Below are 23,895 nucleotides of genomic sequence, written 5' to 3' on the forward strand. Positions count from 1 at the left end.
TGACAATTTTTGTTTAATTGTAACCAAATTTAATTAAGATAAGGTTATTTGCTACTTATCTTCTATTGCGTTAGTTATTATTTAAGTATATTTTCAAATATAACTTATCACAAAAAAAATTCGCATGCGCAGTTAGAACACAACCTTTGGGCAATTATCTGTAAAAAAACATTCGGATATCATAGACGTTCCACGCGAAAGACTCTCAGATATTTTGATTAGGAAAAATCGGAGGAAAACTGAAATCGGTGCGCGGAAAAAAACGTGCGTCCGCGAATGTGAGCGTACGAAGAGTGGCGGGCGGGAACGCGGCTAAACCGACTCCTTCAGAGAATAACGCGCTGTTTCATTATTAAAGCCGCTTAAACGCACGTCCAAATTTACTCAGTGAAATTTAATAATGGCTTCAATTAAAATTACTAACGTACGATAAATATATTTAAGTTCGAGTGTACATGATATAATTTTATAAGTTTCTTAAAAGTAAAAAAAACGTCATTCTGCGTTATATTGCTGTATTGTTACAAACAACAAGGCTTCAGCGCTGAGTTGGTCACAATTGAGGCGACGGAGTAGCGAGTGCAAGGTTCCATCCGATGCTCTACGTTCCCGCGCTCTGATTGGTCGATCATGTTCTGGGAGCGACGCCACGCCCCGGCGTCAGCTTCAGCGCGGCACACCGCGCCAGTGTCCGACAGACTGCCGAGCGTGTCGGGTTTCCCGCACCCCGCGTTCGCTCGGCCACGCGTTTCGTTCGTTTTAAAGCCCTAACCGTCGCGAGTGCATTATGACACTAGTGAGCTAGCGGGCCGCTGTGACGGTGTCAATTTGTTGTGTTTGTGATCACGTGCTTGTGTGGTGTGTTAGCTTGAGCCCGTGACATAAAACGTTCGTGGTGGCCAGCGGAGCCTTACACCCGGGCTCGGGCCGAGCTTTCATGGCTCAGCCTAGGGTATGTACAGTCTTTTCATATGTCTGATAGGGCACACTATACATACAATAGGGCTTCATTTATACCAACGTAGGGTCAAAAACGAAGCATCGGATGGTTTAAGCAGTAGTTTTGTTAGTATTGGACGTCTGTAACAAATCAGGTGTGATTAGAAGTCAGAGGAACGATCCCAAACGATATATTAACGTGTCCTGTCACCGGGGAGTTGTTTTAACAAGTCAAACGCAAAATGAATACGTAATGTTGTTTTAAAATGCATCGAACGACCGCCGACGCATTACGGCCGATAATGAAAACGAAATGAATGCTTTATGGTCATAAAAAGCTTAGATAACGTAATCACAACACTAGCCTGTCTTGGTAATAAAATAGAAAATGCGGTATAAATGAGTGTGAATCGTCAATTGTTTTGCCGACGCCATGTTTGTCAAAGTAGGTGTCCTAAATTTAAAAGTGCTAACACCTGATGAGTTAGTTTAGAATGACAATAATGAGATAAAATGGCGTTCAGCGGGGCGTCTATTGTCGATTGCTCTTATGGGGTCGGTATGGAGCAGTAAAATAGGCCTTACAAGCGGCTTTAAACGCACGGTTGGGCACAAAAGGGCCTATCTCGGAAACCAACAATAAAATTCAATTGACAATGAAAAGAAAGTTTTTTTCGTTCGCGCCACAAAGATCCCTAACGGTACGGATGGGGACAAGTTTCCAAAGATTTAGGGTTGTATTGTTTTTACTCAGGTAACACAGAAAATTTAATCCCCCATTGCGAACTGTTCGGAGGCATTCAAATGTAATGTAGTGTTGTTAAAGATACATGAATAAATTACTATCAACAAATGATAATATATATATATATAAATATACGGTTCTATTAAATAATCTATTATGTGTAACACTTTATGTAGTGAAAATAGTAATTAAAAGAAAACAAGTATTATCAACTATTATCGTCTACACGATAATATTACAAGATAAATAAGATTTGGATATACGAATTTTATTACGTATATTGACTACTTTGTTTATTGACGATAATGTATATTATTGTCGCCATAAACAGAAGCTAATCCGTTATTTTAACACACATATTTGTATCGGTATTGCGTAGCCGTCGGTCGACGAGTCTAGTCTAGATTTTGATATTTAAAAGATGAAAAAGTTTCAGTTAAAATTATATTTTAATACGTTTTAAAAATTATATTGTATCTACTTTAATAAATCAGACACACATCACAAGAAATTTTAATTTGTTTATATCATATTTAGAAATTTAATTAAGTAATTACTTTCAAGAACTTATATTTCAAAATGAAGAACAAAAAGTATCCAAAAATATTTAATATAATTTTACTTATTATAATCAATTAATTAACAATACAATTGTAATAAAAATAGGATCTTACGCAAATATAAATAATGCATATATGCGTTTATCACAAAAATGTACAATAAAAGGACATGTTAATAATGTTTATTCAATACTTTGTGCCTATTTGACATTAATGTCACGGCCAGCATTTGACATTAGAGTGGCCTAGCATAATCCTTATTCTTGTACCTAATTTAAACTGTTTATGTTACTTTAGAAATATCCTTAGAATATGGCAGTGTATTTCAAGTTGGTTTTAATCTTTTGATTAAAAACTTTGAATTCATTTAATGCACTAAGTAAGCTATTTAATATTTACATATACAATTGGGAGTTACATATTTCACTTTTTTCATTTTTCACGTTATATAAAAGATAAAATTGTTAAGTTGACTGACGTTTATAATAATGAAAATTACAATAGTATCACAATCCACTGTCATCTAATAGCCGTTAATATGATTAAATGCGTTTAATTGAAAATAATAAGACAATTTAAGATAAAAAACGACATATTTTACTACAAATATATGTAAGTATTTTCTTCGCTATAAACGGATATAAAAATATTGCCTATATTGTTTCTAATTACATATTTTATTAACACAAATCGTTAATTACGTATCACTTTTTTAAATCTCGTGCCGTCTGGTCATTGACTCAACAAAAAACCCTCTAGACACCATAATTGCTAATTTATACGTTTCAATGTTAGTTTAATTATAATTTACTTAATTTCGCGAATTATTAGGTGTAATAGAATTGTATGTTATATTTGAATACACTCTCTGTGTACGTCGTTGGTATACCAACAAGTAAATTATGTTTTTTTACGGACAGAAATCGATTGAGTATTCGTTATATCAATACAACTTGCGCCCGCGCAGCGTCAAATGGCGAGAGATAATATATATTTTATTTAATAGACGGATATAAATTATAATAAATAATAGAGTTTATATCCGTCTATTAAATAAAAATACACGACTCTTTGTAACCTAAAGTCTTATCCGTTTTCTCCGCGCCGTTAATAAAATGTTATAATTTTATTTCATAAAACCTCTCTCATTGCGCGTGGGTAAAATTATTAAAAGGGGAATAAAACGACGATGTAATAATATTTGCTTAGTTGTTGTAATGTTTTGAGTGTATCATAAAGTTTATGATATCAATTTGTCCACGATAATTCGGCGATGGCCCAGTAATATCACTGATAAGTTATCATGCCGTACCTGCATCTGCCAAATATTAAAAAAATATTATGACTATTAATAATTCATTAAGTATCTAACAAATATCTTTAGTATCCTGTAACGTGATTATCGCTTCTATACCTCACACTTATACTTGCCTAAATCTTAAAAGATTATAATATAAAAGTACGCTAAAGTTAGTAATTCTTTTTTGGGAAAAGGGATACTCTTTATTAAAATCCCAGAGGCTCTTTTAATAAATTTAAGAAAAGTATGAAAGAAAAGCTGTGTAAAAAGGCTTACTATAAAGTTAGCGATTATCTAGTTAATAAAAGGGCCTGGGACTAGTGCTGGGCAGGCTACTTCTAATTAATTTGCTATACATATTTGTTTTATAATAAGTATTGCTTGATGATTTGCTTTTTTTAAAAGAGTACCGAGAGTTTTTTACGCCGGCTTTTTCTCTCGGCCCTCATCCTCTGTCTTCTTTGCCGATGAGTAGGGATGCCTACAGGTTCAAATTTAATGACGTGGAATAAGTGATACCTTGATGATCTTATGTTCCAAAATAAACGTATTTTATATTAATTTAAATCTTTTGTTTATTAAATTATTATTTTTATATTTAATCTCAGTATTAAAATTATTAAGTCTTTTAAATTTTATTTAAATATCTTTTTAGACTATATTTCATAGGTTTAATGTGTCTAATAATTAAGGAAATTAATGACCAGGTAATGCAAAACACAACAGTTGGAAAAACTTTATTATTTATTTAATAAATTCGCGACAATGCCAAAAATAGTTTTTTTCATTGTTTTAATAGTCTCAGAAGACTTCTAAAATATTTATAACATTTATTTTAATATTACAATTTGGGTTCTATTTCTGCTTAAGTACTAATATTAATTATAATGATTATTATTTACATCAAGTGGACAATCTTAAATTAATAAACAGTTTCTTTAGTATATAAACGTTTTTTAATAATTATTGTCTGCAAATCAGATATGTTATTTAATTTTTAAGTGGCTAAGTTTCGTTCGTTCTTCTCTTCCGCTTTACTCTCTTTGTTTAAATACAAATATTTGAAATTATTCATAAGACGTATTAAAATATATATTTTATAATTGAGTATTACCGTTGTTAATTTTATTTGGTACCTGGGTATCCGTTAGTTAATTTTATAATACAATAGAACCGCGAACATAGTTTCGCCTTATGATTTTTACTCAGAAAACCTTTTTAGTAGCTACACCAACATATAAAACAATTTGTTATGTCCATAAAGCTTTTCCACTATCAAAATCAAGTTATGTTTTAGATTTATCCAATTTTTCTGTTCACTAAAACTGAAACCGTTTGTGAGTTATGCGTGAAGTATTAATTTTTATAAATATTATTAAATGAGAATGGTTGGTTCGTAGTGATATTATCAAAATTTTCAAAAAAAAAATTAACTAGCAACAGGCCCGACGGTTCACGAGTAAAGCTATTGACATCCGGACTATATGAAAAAGCCCAAAAGAATTTTCAAAATGGATATAAGTATTTCCTCTGGGTTAATCATCGGTAGATATTTTTATGAGCAATTATAAATTGTATAATAAGTACATATATAAAAAAGCGTTAGTTCGTTTTGTTTATTATAAATGTTTTCTAGATAATTCCCCGACTATGTATTCGTAGGTATTAAATAGCTTACGTAAATGGTATTGGTAACCCGGGATGATAAAACACGACTTTTGACTACTTTTTACAGCAAATCCCAAAAGATTTCGAAAATATGTCTCTTAATTGATAAATAAACATTATTTCCTTTAAATTCGCCTCCGTTACTTTTATGCCCATAGCTTGCTCATAGTTCGTCTTTTATTCATAATGTTAGCAGTGTTGGCGTGGCTTTTGCTTCCGATTCTCATTCCTGATACCGTAGCAACGAACCCTGGCTCATCAATGGTCTTTCTGCCCATAACACTGCGCGTATGGAGATTTCCTTCATCGTGAAAACCGACATGGCTTATAAAATATGACGGTGTTGGCAGGATATTATTATTACTTACTATCTATTTTATTAGAAAAAAATCACGAAACATTCAGAAATAAGGGTCCAGTTGCAACGCTACTGTTTTGTGCTTTTATTTAACAATGTAAAACGATTATTATTATGTTTTTAGTTACATATGTGGCGAAAATAAATAGAGTATTAAATTTCGGCATCAAATTTCCTACCGAAAACTATGGAAGTATATTAGTTGAAAAGGCTTTAATAATAGTGTTATACAATTTAAAATTCAACTAACTTAAATAATAATAAATAGCAAATACATTGGCACAATATAGTTAATTATTCCTTGCGCGTTTCTAATTTGAATATGGTTTAATAATAAGTTAATTGCGCAGTTTAGATTCAGAGTTAATTCGTTAATTTGAGAGTTTATTGTAACCAAATGTTTAAACATCCTCTTAAGGTGCGAATAGTGAATTCCTAATTGAATTAAACATTTAAAGGACACAATGTAGTTTGAACACACTAATACATATGACTAGATTAGACTATTCAATTTAAACTTAAAGATCGGCTGGCATATTTGCTTTTCAAGGTATATATATATACTATACTTCTATACTAAATTTGTAAAAAGTGAATAATTACATGTAACGAAAAACAACAACTGGACGAATTTTTCATAATAATAAAGGCTATATTTATTTATACAGCAGGCCGCTAAAGTTATAAAATATCGCTTAAGGACGTAAATATACAAGTAAATCTACCAAAAAGATAATATGAAACCTTATTAGAACCGTTAAAATCACTGAAAACAAAGTGTTGATATTCATGTCACGTCCGACAACACTTTGTTTAACGAATGTAATTCTTCTAATACGTCAGCTACATTAAATAATATTAATTGAAGCGAGGTGATTCAGCTGTTTATCGGCCAAGGGTTGGAAGGACAATGACTCCGGCTCCGCTCTTGGTGATCGAAATTTCGAAATTCGAATTTTGCGTTTTTAAATTTAACCTTTATATAGAACCTTTTTGGCAAATTTGAAATTCGAACAATTTTATTGATATAATCTGTATGTTATTTTGACATTGATAAATTGAATTCAATTGCGATTTAATCAAAATTATCGCATTTTTTTGGTTGTATATTATTAGATATAAATAAAATATGTATATTAAAATAGGAATGAACCCTTGCGCAAAGTATGGTACCGTCAAAGAACTTGACTTTAAATAGTCAATCAAGAGTTGGTGTGGCTAATCTCATTCAGACAGGCACAATAGAGGTAACGAACGGACAAACGGACAGACACGATAATAAGACGCGCGTGGGCGGCTTTATGTTAACTTTATTTATGATGAGGCAGCTTTTTTTATCAAATCTTTGAGTTATAAATGCCTAAACACTGAACTAGTTTTTTTGTTTCAAATAGGTAAATATCTGTTTTCCCTCTTACTAAGAACTGAGTAGGTACTTTGTTAATATACTACCTACCTTATTATGTTTTAGGAATGTTGCATACTTCCGTTTTGAGAGCGTTATTTACCTATATATTATTCGTCGTAATACGCACGGATAGGCGGCAACTAAAAAAATTAAAATAATATCGCGGTAAAATGTTACTTATTTTAAAAGTGCACCGTATGATGGCCGTCGCTGCGCGTTATTATTATAACTTAAAAAAATTTACTCATGATTGGCCGATAGTTGTTGAGTTTTTTTTTATTTGCAGCCAGTATTAATTATATTTTTCTATAGGTTTCATATGTTTAAATTGACGCTTAAGTGAAGGAAACGAGAACGGAATGTTTACAATAGCCGATAATATTATCTTAGTTCATATGCCAGTTATCGACCCCCTGTTTACAATTTTGAATTAAATCAATTTGTTAATTTAATCTAAGGCTGAGGTTAACAGTCTATTAAATTGTAATTAACCGGGTCGTGCAACTGGTAAAAACTAACAATATTTGTAATGTCGTAAAATCAGCGCGTGTACTCAGTAATTTGTGATTGTAGGTACTGTCGCAGGAAAGTGTTTAAACTGCAAACTGGAAATGTAGGAGACATAATATACAAAAATATCTTATAAACCTTAATTTTTATTATATTTGTCAATATTTTGTTGTTTCGTAACACACTAACAGGAAAATATTAAGGTAGTGGACAAACATTAAGAAACGAACATAATATGAAAGGCGAATTAATTTGGCCTCACTCACTATTTTAAAAAAAAGGGAAATTTGTCTGCTTAACCCACGGTCTAAGCTTATAGACAAAATTATTAAAGGACCTATTGAACCTGGAAATAATCAGTGCACTATATAATACAGTCTGTGCAAACATTGTTAAAATAAGAGATTGATGATTTATGGTTTATAGATAATGCAATGCGTTGAAATATATATTGTTAAAGTACCTACATCTGTTTAGTTAAAAATAAAGAAATTACATAAAGCGTTTGTTTGTTTATACAAATGAATATGATATTATTATTATATTAATTTTCTTACCAGCTTTGAGTGCTGCCATAAAAAACCTTTGGTTGTAGTTTATTCTGAGATTAATAAGTTAATAGTTTAGTGCGAATTTTCATTTGTTATAAATTACATTTCGATACTTCTGTTACAACGTCCCATCTTCCATTATTCGATTTTGCGTGTTCGCTTGTACAAATAACTGTGCCCCATGCCCCATTCACACTAAATAATTAAGGTGGGTTCGGAAACCGTTTTATTAACACGTGGTCCCTGCGGATGGACAAATGGAATAATAGTCGTCTGGGCCCGCATCCGTCTGCGATACAATTTTTCAATTAAACACACCAGACGGATCCCTAATAGGTGTCGTTAAGACGTTCCGATTTTGAACGAGACGTTTTTATTGGTATTTATTGTTTCTGCGCTCCATGGATAGAGTTAAATCATCCATAGCGTAAAGCTCAGCATATAAGAAAATTTTAAATAAAGAATCCAATTTTTAAAACACTTTAACTGCCAGCTTCATCCACCATGTAATTACAAATATAGTATAAAATACCATAGATAAAATTCTACTAAATACAAGATGTATTAAAGCAATTAAACAGCGTATAAATTAATAGGTACAATTGCTACCATTCTATAATTATTAGGTATTTCAACAATACTGGTCACCCCAGCCAGATGACTCGGAGCGGGATAGATATACGATTTGTCTATAGGTAGAAAAGAGACGGGCTGAGGGTGGAACCACCCCGTGTCGCTTACAAGTGACGTCTTTCGAAACCCTCCGTTTTTCATATACTATTTATCATTCTTGGGTTGTTGTATTTATGTGGATAACATGTAATATTATATATAAAAGGTACGACAAGCATATTTCTGTATCCGTTTTACATGCATTCTATAGATCTTGGGTTGAGACATTGTGACTAATGTTTAAGTCGCAGGCCATTCATAATTTTAATGAAATCGCCATTTCTCAGGAATTTAAGTTAACACCCAACACAAAACCGCAAAAGCTTATATCATCGCAAATTCTCAGAAACTTAAAGAAATAAAAATACACCTATTTATCCACACAACTGGCAACTCAATAAAACTAATTAAAAAATAAATCGAAAACCATAGATCGCAAGAAGAACTCCACAGAAAAAGCCACAAGTATGAAAAAAAAAACGATTCTTTTTCTGCTCGTGGGATAAAGGTTATCTCAAAAAAGGCGGGACCGAGCGATTCCATTTTTAAAACGTATCATTTAATTTTGAAACCGGCTCTCAAGACGTCAAAATGCAGTCATTACGTCTTTTCGTTAATGGCTAGTTTCGGTTTGGACTTAGCGCCTACAGATAACTTATTTTCTCATATTGTCTCTCTTATCTGTGGTTTGTATTACAATTTAATATTGTCTGTACTACTATTTTGTACTTTTGTATTCTAAATTGTTTGGTCATATTAGATATGTATGTTCATTTAGGTCATTGCCTTATAAGATGGGGGTGTTTAGAATTTTGTGATAAGTATTAAGAATTCTAGGTAAATACTATATGTGCACAGCCGCATAAAACGGCGATTTATCATACCTTTAATAGTCATATAAAATGATTTAAAGCGATATTGTTTCTACCAATAAAAGTACTTGACGCCATATTTGATGAAAAACAAATTTAATAATACAACCGCTTTGATAATAATGAACTGTAATCCTTTGTTTTAAGGTTTGATTTTAAACGACAATATATTTTATATTTGCAGCGTTAATTGCACGATTTTCATTCGAGCATATGTCAAAGGAATACAGTCTTAATTCGCTTAATTTTTGTTTGATAAAGCGGTCAATATTAATAATGATTTATAGAGGTTTATTTGCGTGTACTTACAAGGAAGGAGAAGTGTTGATTGTGGCCTAGTGCCTTCAGCGTGAGACTGTGAGAACTTCCATGTGCATTTAACATTTGGTGAAGGAAAACAACCTTCGACCCAAAAAGTCGGTGTGTGTCAGGCAAAGGAGGCTGATCACCTATTGCCATATATATATTACACAATAAAAGTAGACAAATAGCATAAAACACACAAAATACAGAAATCTGAGGCCTGGACCTAAATATGGTATATAATATAACAAATATATACAATATTCCACGATAATGTCTAAGTCCATTAATATCTTTTTTAGCGCATATAAGGAAGTATATGATTAATTATAATAATTGCAGTATTAAACAATTATGTATATATTAAATTAGTTTCTGGTAATTTAACTACCAAATTTTTTTGATGTTAACCTGGAGATGTTCCCGTTGGATACAGGGTATGTGAGGATCCCGCTGTTGGTATACTCAGCTAGACTTTGCAGAAGTACCTACTACTTTGTAGAAGACTACCTAAGTACCTACTACTTTGTAGACATGTCAGACGTGAAACTTCTTCGTAAATTAATTATTACTAAAGTAAAAGCCCCAATAGATGATCATATACCAGTATATGACCACTTCACGTATTTTTATATCTATTTACACACTATATACGAGCTACAAATAAATTGAAAAAAATTGCGTTTACTGCAGAAGTCGTTATGCGCTTAAAGAAGTTTCCCTTCAAAAATACAGGTCTTGTATTCAGGCGTTCTAGAATACTTCTGATTCTACATAGATTATCTGAAAAAAATAACATCTGGTTAGGGTCAAATTATAGAAAATTTGATATAATTTAGTAAGTTATTAAAAAAGTTCGTGTCATAGCCACACAGGTGTGTCGTATCGATCTTTTAAAATGCTTACTCATCGTTTTTGATGGTTAACCGTTGTAACTTAACCTATTCATATACATATTATATAAAGGGTGTATATTGGATCGTTATTTCATCTACCCTCTTTTTGCGTGACATTATTACATTAATTTTAGTATATTTAAACTATAACAATCTTAAGCTATATAATATTGGTAAAGCTAGCAATCTAAATGACTAAATATGAGGGTAGAACAAAACAGGTATTTTTAATTATTAAACGGACTAAATGAAGACATCCAAATAATAATAAATAAATTCCGACGGATGACCGCTTATAAAATAGCATATGATATTTTCCTGTTCTTACTAAGCCCTTACTAAACCTACTTCATATAAGCAATAAATTTCATAAAAATTAAATAAACACATCAATGGCGTACCAATCTTTTTAGGTCTAGGCCTCAGTATATGTATTTGTTTCATCATCATTCGTCAATGTAGTCTATTGCCGTCGACTTTTTGTGTCTAACCTGTTTCTTCCAGCTACTGTTAAATGTGTATACAATGCTTCGAACAGCTATTCTTACCTACGACCTCAGAGATGGTGTCATATGCTAAAGCCACTATTCCAACACTGATCCTATCTATATATATCCATCCTTATATTAACGCGTTCAAAACACTCTCCAAGCATTGTATGAATACTTACGAAGCATAAAATTATTTATCTTAGTACAAATTAAAAAAACAATATTCCATTAGTTTTAATTGCGCACAATCCTGGCTTAAAAGCCTTAATTGATGGTTTGATCGTAGATACAACCACAATGACTTAACCGTTTCTATGAATATTCATTGGATTTTTGTTCCCTTTAATTGTGGCCTCTTAATGCGTTTTTAGATGCGTTTATTTCATACAAGATGTTAAAGACGTTTTAATGGAGGCCTGAGAGGCGACATAGCCATCCTGGTGGTATCTTTTTTGTCTTTGTATTCAAGTTTAAAACTTCATCACCATCACCTCGACTGCAAGTCCGCTTTCCGCTTCAAAATACTATTTTTGCGAAGCAGTCGATTCAATTCCGGTGGGTTTAATACGTCCTCACATTGCTTAAAGTAAGAGAACTCCTCCTTTAAAGGCCATGGGTGTTCATTCCAAGCGGAGATTATGAAATGAATGGATTGATATAGCAGCGGTAAACCATCCGATGCCTCACACACAATTACAACATTTATTCCTTTATTCTGTTTAGTATTATATGTAATCTTGGATAGTTCTTAACACTGTCGTTTGGATCGAACGTATGAATGGTGCCAATTGGAATATGCCACAGATTACATACAAATTACACAGCAACAGTAAAAACTTTTTGGTGCTTTTAATTTGTCTTTTGTTTAAATGATTTTGAACTGTTTGTTTTTAATTTCCAGTACGACGAGAGCCTCCACGGCGGGGGCTACATGGAGGGTGGGGCGATGTACCACGAGCACCGGCTCGCTCACCCCCACATCCCCCCAGTGCATTACCCGCCGCCCGCGGCGCCGGCGCATGCGTTACCCGGCGAGCCTTTAGTGCATAAACGAGACAAGGATGCCATATACGGGTGAGTGGGTGGTAAAGTGGCTTTTTGAAATTTTACATATATTATACAACACAGATTTCCTTAGAATTTTCTTCCTTAGAAAAATAGCCTTGAGAACACTACCCTAAACTACACTAAGGGCCTGTTTCACAATGTATGGTTAAAGTGCCAAATAGCTATGCAACACATAAATTATTTGTAAGATAAAACTTCCCAATAAGATACTTCGCATTTCATGACGTATGACTATCTGACAGTTGTGAAACGCAAAAATACTATTTATCCTACCAATAAGTAATAAATAGCTTATTTGGAACTTATCCGGACATTGTGAAACTGGCCCTTAGTCTATATCATTATGTCTTACACTGGTGCTCGATCTCCGACGGATTGAAGACCTGCAAATTCTTCCACTTGTTCATATTCCTCGCCATTATTTTCCAATTCTGTTCCGCTATCCCTGTCATTCCTTCTCAAGTTTCTGGTAGGCATCCTCTCTTTCTACTTCCTACTGGGCCATTCCAAGTAAGATACTACATATATGCTGGAATGATTATGAAGTATGGTTAATAATATACCGAGATATCTTAATATAAAACAAGCAGGCCTTTGATTTGAGGAAAAATTAGGGAATATTGACGTAGCGTAATAAATAAAATATTTGAGTGTAAGACACGCCCCAAGTTATAAATATACCTACGATTGGGACGTTAACATCTAAAATACCTACGCAACGAGACAGGATGACTAAGTTTCTTTGTTCAAAAATTATATATTTCCTTATACATAAAACAATTATTTTTAAAATCTTAGAAAGTACAATCAATCTTAGAAAATACTCGCGAGCCCTCTGCCATTGAGAGTGTCCATGGGCGGCGGTATCACTTCAGTCGAGGTGTGTATCTTCACTTCATCAGGTGAGCCTCTTGCCCGTTTGCCCCCTGTTCTATAAAAAAAAAATCATAATTCATGGAGTATATATACTATTTTAATTTTGTCTTTTTATAAGCGCATTTAACAGTCGCTCCTACAGTGAAGGAATACTGTGGCACCGCCATACTTTAATCTTGTGTCAGGCACAAATGGCTCACCTACTTGCGTATTCGAAAAATAACCAAGAAATACTTTATAAGTTTTATGGAAACTTTTTGATAAGTTTATCAAAATATTTTGTAACAGGATTAATTGATACTATAATCTTGATAGATTAATTTTATCATAAACAGTAGCAAATCTTTATATGCAGGGACATTTGCAATAGTAAAGGCAGAATTTATATATTTTTATCATGTACAATAATTTGGTACATATTTCCAATGTTTATCAATTATGTAGGTACGTTTTTTATATTAAACAGTGTTACATATATTATGTTTAATTAGACATATATACGAAATTTATGAGCTATAACTTTAGTTTGGAGTTCCTAATATATTTATAATAATAATAAATAAATGGTACGATCATTTATTTATTATTTTATTTAATATCTATAATATTTGGACTTTTTTTCCAACCATTACTTGCCATTGTTCTTCACAATGTATTGTTCAGATGTAATTCGTTCTGACGAAAGTTTTTGCATACTTTTTTGGAGAACAGGGGGCAAATGGACTAAAGAGTGCGTTGCCGGCCTATGATTTTTTTTAAATTGTTGTGATGTGGAGCGTCTTTTTTTATTGTCATTATTGTCCTGTTCTTCGCTTTTCATAAGTAATTTATAGTACTACAATTATCCTAAATCAAAGATACAAAAACAAAAGAGTTTTTTAATCTCTACTTTGTTGGCTGGACTTAATGGACTGGTAGAGATGATAAAGAGTACAGTTCATGATTAAAATCTCAAGACAGTATAGCCAGGTTTAGGTATGACGTCACGATTCAATCAGTCGTAATGAATGGCGTCAGTTAAGTTAAATTGAAGCAGATATGACAACAAAGGTGTCATATCGCGGATCGGTGCACGAACTTTCTATCTGATCGAAACTTGTCAAACCGTATGGTGTCACTGATAGCGTGTAAAAACGCTTGCACTAAGCGGCTACGCGAATGTATTTTTTTGAAATATACCACTTGCTTATGAACAGTACAGAATGCGCCAGAAACCTTGGTGTCTGATGGGAATTTTGACTATACGAGGGTTTATTGAATGAAGTAGTTTTATAAGAATAAAAGAAAAGACTTTTCAGTTTCTTGAAGTAGACTCTGGGGCATGGGGTTCAAGTTCACAGCTAATTGGAGATTTTCGTTTTTATTTATTTAATTTGCTAATAACGGAGCTCGACACAGTTAATTATAGCTAAGTTATTATATTTTCGATAATATTATAACTGTATAATTATATGTGCTGCAAATAAATATACACACCTTTTCTTTTTGTTCCTATTTCAGTTTTGTCTATATGTATTAGGTATTTTTGCACAACTGTAGAAGGTTGCCTGGAAGAGAATCGAAAGCGATAAGACCGTTGCGCGTTTTGTAATGTCAATTGTTTTATATTTCTATATACAACGTAGGGTTAAAATATAACTTAATCGAGAAACGCTTTCCTATGTTCGCTTACATAGTACATCAAATGCATTGTATAAAGGTTAATCGCCCGCGCAATCAGCTGCCCGCATTTATTACAATTTTATTACCTTATAAACCGTATTTACTCTACACAATATGTATTTCTTGTGGAACGGTTGGGTTTAATCGCTTGGTTTAATAAAAATTAAACTGTCTATGTTTTTGTGTATGGAGACAAATATAGTATGTTAATTGAGGGTAACATAAAAATAAATCAATGCTACAAGCTGTTTAGGTCTAGACCTAATATCTTTTAATTTTGTCAATTTAATAATCAAGTAGGTGAGCCTCCTGTGCCTGACACACCGACTTTGTGGCTCTAAGGCAAGCCGGTTTCCTTCACCGTTGTGATGTTCAATCCCACATTGAAAGTCCATAGGTGCACAACCGGGGATCGAACCTACGATCTCAGGGATGAGTGTCGCATGTTAAGCATAACGGCAATCGTGTTTGTCTGGGCATTGCTTGGAAGAGTTTGAGGATACAATAAATATCACGTGTCACCGATTCATAAAAGACCGGCAACGCACTCGAGAACCTTAGCTGTTGCATAATTAAACTATAGAACCTCCCGTCCATTTGAAATATAGATTTTCTATTCGTTAATGAAAGATTCCCGCGGTAAGTGCAGCCGTACAATGGTGTGATGGTATCACCATCACGTGCGGCATATCTCCATCTAATCGGCTTCTATGCACCTCAATTATTGCCTTTATGGCGTATTTTGCTGGATAGACATCTTAACGTTGAGGTTTTTCTGGTGGTTCTTAAGTTATGCCTTGATTTAGATTGGGTGGTCAGGCGTAGGAGGTAATCGTACATTTAAAAAATATTAATGACATAGATGTGACACCAAAAGTGATTGAGAGAGTATAGAATAAAGTAGATATACTTACATAAAACTCTATGGTCTATGCCGAGCTGGTAAACTACTTATGAATTCAGTTAAGCTAGATTAATTTGGTCTTTTAATTCAGCTATATAATATCATTTCTATTGGACGTAATTAAAATTTATCTTTTATTTTCCAGGCATCCCTTATTCCCCCTCCTGGCGCTGATCTTTGAGAAATGCGAACTAGCCACATGCACACCACGTGACCCTGGAGTCGCTGGTGGAGACGTCTGCTCGTCAGAATCCTTCAACGAAGACATCGCAGTATTTAGCAAACAGGTAAGTCTAGTTCAAACATAGATTATGCAAAATACGAACAATGCTATAGACTATAGATCTAGATCATAGATTAAATACGCACTAGGAAAAAGTTTAGAAATCTGCTAATTCATATTTGTATTGAAAGAATGCAATAAACTCTGGTTTCTGATGACACTTTTCCAAGCGTTCGTCTGAATAGCAACCGCAATGGCGAAACAAAAAGTTTTCATCTCTTTCGAACTTCGATTACATTTCAAACTTCCAAATAGGATTTTAACGCTGTAACAACGTCCAATTGCGCTAGAAAATAAGTAAAAGCGAAAACGAGACAGTAATAAAAATCCAGGCAACCCCAATCGAAATCCACAGAGCCATTTTGAAAATGATTCGCGAGTCTGTATAACTTTGTGCACCTGCCTCCATCAAAATTAAAAAAGTAAAAAAAGCGCGCGAACGCATTCGGATATTAAAATGTCGCGCAAAATGGCGGGCGTAAATCAGCGGAGGCAATTTCTTGAATGCCTTTAATAACTATAAAGTGTAATTAGCAACGGTAAATCTGTTATCGGAGTTTCGTATTGATTGTCATGCTTGTTTGTTTGGTTTCAATATCGTCTCATTTGTACGGTAAAGTAATTTAGGTATAATCAATTCGGCGCGAACGTAAAATGTCAATATTTGTAAATTGATTTTCAATACTCTGTGCGCCATGATTATTTATATTACAATAATAACATTTGCGATCGTAAGAAAGTGGTGCTTTTATGTTTCAATCACAACAAATAACAATACGGAAAAGCTTTGTTACGAAATACCATTTTGCGGTTTTAACAACAAATCAACATGCACTTAGCGACACCTATTATTTCTTCGATAAAAAGTTCTCGAAAGAACTAAAATGGAGTCATTTTGTTGCAATTCGGTCGGAACAGGTAATCTGGCAGACCGACAATCAACAGCCATATAATTTACTTGTATAAATTTATTAAACCACAATACTTTTTCACTTTTTACCCCACAATGCCCTAACAGGCGTTGACACGTTGCGGTAGGATGCAATTTAAAAAAAAACTGTCACTTTTCCGTCAAATGTCAAACGCCGGAAGCGTCTTTGTATCGACAAGTTTCACTTTCATTTAATAACTTATTATCAGTCAAAGACACCATTGTGAGCTAATTATTGAAATTAAATTGTATTAATAGCTTTAATATTGCAAGTTGTCTGACCTCTTGATAGCTTCTAGATAATGTCAGTGTCAGAGAACTGACCAGTTCATGTTTATTTATGTCTCTTGACTTAGGTCTGATAAATCGGGATTGATGACATTTAATAAGTATTATTGTTACGTAAATATAATGGAATCTGTATCAGGCGACAGTTAGTGATTGTAGTTGAAATATCGGTTGGCGATCGGGCCGTTAGCTGTCATATTTATCATCCGTACGCACATGTAACGCGTAAGCTAATCGCTTCTTTTTAATTACTTCAATAAAACGTTTATCGGCGGCGGTAGCACGTGAAATCGCCGCAAAAAGAGATAAAATTTCGGACCTCCCGCTCTAGAGCACTTTAATAAGTAACGTTCATAATTCATCGGCGCACGAAATAAATCATAAACGGTAAAGTGTTTATTTTCAACGTACTTAATATGTTATAAATTTATTTAAGTGGCATGCGGTACGATTGTGGAGTGATTGATATAGTGCTCTCTGGCGAGCGATCGGTTTAGTTGTGATACTGTCATCCTGAGCTGTCATCGATACATTCGCGGCACATCACTGCCGTAGTGATGCGATCGAGTGACCGCTTATCGAGGGCCTAAATTGTCAACTCGATGTTTTTATTGCTGCTAACTTCTATATACTATCAAAACAAAAATTATCTGATAACACCTCGAGTCAAGTTTACGAGCGTTTTATGAACGCAACAACTTTTATTATCTCTTAATGTGGCCAGGTATTGCGTTCGTTATTAAATACTTGTCTTGCCATACGATCTGAATTTAATGAGACTCATGGACTTATCAAGTAAATGATAACACACTGGTGATATTTTAATGAACATTTGTCTTACAGCAACTTAATTAACATAGAACAACGTAACACGTAGTTTTAATAACAGCTATAATCTGTGGAGCGAGAAATTAAGAGAGTGGAAAAAATAACGAGTTCCGAACGCGGTCGTGCCTCGATTATTTCTAAACTTTTTATGGATACGTACGGAATCGATTAATAAAATATTTATGGAAAATCGCTACCGACGTCGCTAACACCGCGTCTTAAATAATTGGTGATGTTAATGGGGAAGCGTTTATAATGAAAAATAATTGCTGGAATTTTAATGGCCAACACGTAGATTCATTGAGAGTGATACACGGAAAACGACTCGTTGTATACACCACAGAAAAAGTGTCGCGTCACTGCAAGGTCACTTGTTGCGTTGCGCGCGTTTTTTACTGTCAACTGTCAACTGAGTAAGTTGTCATAAGACATTTGGCCTGGATCGTGGGGAATGCCGGGCGAATATTTTGCACTAGACCAGCGGTGTTAATTAGTGTGTAAAAACACGATACCTATTACGGAAATAGATCGGTTGTTGATATATTAATCATTTGCTTCAATAGGTTTTAATTACCTAAGAAAAAACATTTTGCTCCCACGCATACTTTACAATATCACTCCTTAATCTTTAGTGCGTACCGGTTTAAGAAATTATAATTGCTAACATCCGCAAATTCGGTTTACATATATATGACTACTGTTATTAAAATGAAACGTTCAAAAATTATAAACATTTAGGAATGTTGCCACTTAACGTTGCTTACTTAAGAACATATATTTATTTACCTATAGATAACAAAGGAACGTTGATGAATTAATTACAACATTTATCTAAAACCTGTATTATAAATAAACAAGTCACGTATTCAAATATAGATTAAATCAAAGTCAAATCAAACAACCACAGATTTCATCAGCCACAGATATGGGAAAGAGCGTAATCGTTGCACCCAAAACACAAATTGCCACGACAATTAGAAATACACTGTTAATTATTTATATTAAAATTCATTTATTCAAGATGCAGGCTAGTCGTTGAATATATTTACACTTTAATGTCTAAAATTGTAAAGATGTATCGAAGATAAGACAAAGATATTATATGTAAGAGATTAAATTATTATGATTTCAATATCTATTTGTTTGCGACTTTATATGACACGTGACTCATTTATTGAAGTGAAACTTCTTTAGGCGCATGAGGGTAATTTTTTTACGGATGAAACGTCACGAAGATGTGCAGCGTTTTCTGTCGAAAGAAAGGGAGAGAGCGATTGAGAAAGTGAGAAAGGGAGATCGAGAAAAAATACAAACTATTGGTTGATGTATTCGTTTAGTAGTTGGTTACATATTAGAACGTTTGATGGAAATTGTGTCCCATAACGTCTTGTATAGTTAACGCAGATTTTTTATTTATATTATTTATTAGCACGTATACAGTTTGTAAACCGTGTAAATAGAATACAAATACATGGAGTGATCATGTGACCTACGACCTCAGGAATGAAAGAAGCACGAGGCCACTGGACCTATTCTATACAACAATTATACTATATGTTATAAAACATAGAAATAATGAACATATGATAATGGACTTAAGGTTAATTATACGGTGGTAACACTTTAAGTTGGCGAATTAAGAGCTGGCAACCCTGCCATGGTTTCTGAGGTCCCAAAATCAAGTGATTACACTAACATTGTGGAGCACACGACTCACCCCATAAATGCTCTTTTCGTTTGTCTGTTTGTTTACATCTGTCGTCTCGTTTAAAGCATCTATTGTCTATTGTTAAGGGATTTGGCGCGCAATTTGAGCTCTATGCCGCCATGATCCATTTCGCACGGAAATAATAAATATGGCGTCGCTGCAGCTGTGCGTGTATGGGATAGAGTCTTTTGATAAAATGGACGCATTAGTGATGTGGGTTTAGTATTAGATTTTTTTTTCTAGTACTAGATAAAATGGTCAAACATTATTGTATACGTATTTTTATATTATTTTTATAATAATAACACGGAACTGCTGATTGAGTACACAAAAACAACATCGAGTCATTGCTCGGAGTTAAAGGAATGCGATAATAAAACCATTTATGTGAGATATTTTCACACTATATTTAATTATTACTTATTGCAATACTATGTTTTATTACTTCAACATAACTACTCAGTGTTTTCGTTTTTAAGCCTTCCAACCCCCCCTCCCTCAACACACAAAAGTTTTAATTAAAAAACATTCGTTAATTTAAAGAATAAATTCAATTTGAATCCTTGAAAATGCATTTCGTTTTCAAGTATGGACAATGTGTGGGTAATATGTGTAAAAAGTAAAAACTATCGACGTAATCACCAAATAAGAAAAATTAAGGCCCCTCCCCTATCCGACATTTTTTTAAAGGTCGCCAACGCTCCTGTGAGTTCTCGGTATCATTTAACAACAAACAAAAATTCGAACAAAATATTGCCTTCTTATAAAATACTTTTCTTGCTATTTCCGAATTAATTTTGTTCGGATTAATATTAGTATTACCTCTCGTAATCTTAAAAAAAACTATAGGTTATTGACTTTAATATGGCAATTCGTGTCCTGATTGAACCCCATGCGATTGCGTGAGCCACTCAATTAGCGTCTGACACGTCGTTTTTGTGCATTAATATGCCGATGGACTAAACATTTCAACACTGACGTCAGACTGGTTTGCAATTTAAATAGTTACTTTTTTTGAAAAGTCTTACACAAAATTAATCTTATTCATAACAGGACACTTATGAGAAACAGAAAAGTTGCTAAATTAACATTTAATACCGTTTTAGTTCTCCAGTCAAGAAGGCTAGAAGAACTGGCAATAAACTCTTCGCCACTCTATTTAGTCGCCATGTTTGAGTCATACAGTTTTAACTTTGTGCTCTAGTGGCTTTTGCGTGCGACTCTCGTATCTGAATCCGTAAGTTCGATTCCTGGCTGCACCAATGCACTTTCAATGTCAACATTTATGATTTAACATTGGCTCGCACGGTAAACGAAACAGAGATACCCAAACAATCGACGACGTGTGTTATACACAGGGTCATTTACTATATACTAATCTGACTAATCTAGTCAGATTGCGCAGATCAAAACAGAAGAAATAAATCTGAGGCCTAGACTTAAAAAAATTGTAGCGCCCCTGATTTATTTTAACTTTTGTCGTGTCCAATGGAAAGTGCGTTATACATGCATAAACCATTCAACGATAAAGACAGTTGCATGAAAACTACGCAATAAATTCGAATCGTTACGCTTGGCTAATTCGTAAATTTTGAATTTTTGATTAGGGAACGCGAACGGAACGGAGGGTTCGAAATTTGAATGCGCCAATGATGGGAACGGTGTGATGTGATTGGTCAATTTCTGTATTTCATACCTAGTCTACCCTTCGCCTGCGGCTTGACTCCAATTTAATCTGTTTACTTATATGAATAATATAATTAAAATCTTTTGTAATTTAAAGCACGAATGTCCTTTTCGGTGCCGGCCGGTTCGTTGTAAAAAGTTGCAGCGGCGGGCGGTGGTATGGCAGATTTTTTTGACATCTCGCTATAAAAATGGACGTCAAATGAGTATTAATTCGCACCGGTTAATAATGACATAAATATTGTTACAGGGTGTTTTGTTTGGAATTAGAGCAGTTAATAAAAAAATATAGACATATCAATTTTGTTCATCCATTTTTTTCAATTGTACTACTTATATAAATACATATATATGTATATAAATGAAAAATCGTATAAATACGAGGAAATATTAGAATCGAGACGAGAAATTGTCTATAAAGTATCAAAGGCACTTAAATTACTTCGCTGTGAACATAAAAAGCGACCTATAATAATAATTAAGTTAATAAAGAAACATTCTGTATAAACCGCGGTGTAATTATAAGAGTCGCAGGCGCATTCCACACAACACGTCTTGGCTTTTCGCTCGCCGCGTTCACCGACTGCGTAAAAGGAAAGTTATTTGACGTTTCTTGTATAAAAACTGACAATTCTATTGCAGATTAAATAGCCATCTAAATAGTTTTACATGCTCGATTAGAAATCTGTGAAGACGAACGGGATTCCATATTCCAGGGACTCCAGATGTTAAGTGATACGTCCATGGATTCGCGAGTGCGTTGCAGACCTTTTTAAGAATTGAAAGAAAATTTTTGCGAATTAAAATTTAAATACACTTTAAGTTCCAGTATATTCTTTAACATACCTATGAAATCAAAAGGGAAGAGGAAAATATTATACATATTAAGGGTTTTTAACCGGTATTCGAATCCAAAGCCGCCCATAGCTATCAATCCCCATATAAACCTACATATCCTTTATCCCTAAAAATAAAAAGCACATGCATTTGACGTAACCAAAGTAAGTTGACCCGCAGCAAACGTATTTCAAATGAAATGCTCACGGCGCTGGTACTTTTATGGGGTCAACGTAATTTTGCCGAGGTAACCGATATAAGTTGGTCCCTGAGACGGTTTGAGAATAAGGCAATGGTGGGTCTTTGGGGTGCGGTAAATAAGGGTGGGTCAAAACCAGCTGACGCGGATTACAGGCTATACGAACTATATATTTGCTAATTGTATAATGTGTTTAATTTTCTAAAACGTAAATCGTTTTCGCCATTTTGAATTCGCACCTACTTAATTCAAATTAGGAATTTCTTTAGGCGTTCTTAATTTAAAATGAAAGCGAAGCTCGAGAGGTGTAATCATTTTGTCACAGACAATTTTAGTCTAGTTACCTCTAGGCATAGACAAATAAACCAAGCTCGTGGTTCAGGTATATTTCCTCCCCCTTACTCCAGGGAATATGCCTTAGACCCAAATTGACTACGTTTTACAGATATATACGCTGATTGATTTATGATGATTTTATCTGACGTCAAGGCAGAATACATAATACCATCCATATCACCTCAACGTCCGCCGTTCAACAACTGAGCGTATCTTAAGGCAGTTTTGTTCAACCAGCTGCCCACTGAAGTATTTCCAAACCAATTCGACTTAGGGTCCTTCAAAAAGAGCCTTATTGCTGCCTGCAACGCACTTGCGAGCCACGACAAGACAGAATCAGATAAGCCTCCTACCCGTTTGCATTCTGTTACAAAAAAATAAATAAAAATAACTAGTAGTGGGTACTTCCGTTTTCCATATTTGAAATTAACTATCAGTTCACAAAGAAACCCCTTAATATAAATGTTTAACCCGATCAATGCCGCCCGTTATAAGGGAGCTAGGTTATTTCAATACGAACTGTAACTAAAAATTAATTTACCCTCGCAACCCTAGACAGTGTTGCCCTGTAATTATGGAATACCAGTTTTTATTTCAATTTAATTCCGTTTGTAATTTTAATTTTTAAAACGCCACAGATTATTTGCTAATTATGAAAGTTTTTGTATTAATGTCAGCTGTTAGCTTGTTTAATTTTAATAGTAATTTACAAACTGCATCGGTGAACACTGCTATGCTCCTCCATCTAACCTCCTTGAGATTGTTCGCTTTATAATACGTAAAACTTGAGGTTCCCTGAGGTTGTAGGTTCGATCCTCGGCTGTGCACCAATTTAATTTCTGTCTTTATGTGTTTTTAACATTCGCTTGAAAGTTGATGGAATACATCGTAACGAAACCGGCTTGCTTTAGACACAAAAGCTGGTGTGTCAGGCACAGGAGGCTGATTTCCTCATATATTGAAAATCATGCATCAGACATTTGAGACCCATTCCTAAACGGTTTTAGCGGCACTGA

At 33.9% G+C, this 23,895-nt stretch overlaps 1 protein-coding gene across 5 annotated transcripts in view; it reads left to right on the plus strand.

The window, feature by feature from the left end:
* The first annotated feature begins 668 nt into the window (after positions 1-668).
* Positions 669-23,895, plus strand: part of LOC111001315 (homeobox protein homothorax) — a 216,801-nt gene continuing 193,574 nt past the window's right edge. For 4 of the 5 annotated variants that reach the window (XM_022271183.2, XM_022271191.2, XM_022271204.2 and 1 more), the window contains exons 1-3: positions 669-952; positions 12,175-12,347; positions 15,929-16,070. In XM_022271183.2, the coding sequence (XP_022126875.1) occupies positions 938-952; positions 12,175-12,347; positions 15,929-16,070 (330 nt within the window). In that variant the 5' untranslated portion in view covers positions 669-937. The remainder of the gene's footprint in view (positions 953-12,174; positions 12,348-15,928; positions 16,071-23,895) is intronic. The other variant, XM_022271197.2, reaches the window with a different exon arrangement.

The sequence above is a fragment of the Pieris rapae genome, chromosome 11 (genome assembly GCF_905147795.1).
Source record: "Pieris rapae chromosome 11, ilPieRapa1.1, whole genome shotgun sequence".
NCBI classification, from domain to species: Eukaryota; Metazoa; Arthropoda; class Insecta; order Lepidoptera; family Pieridae; genus Pieris; species Pieris rapae.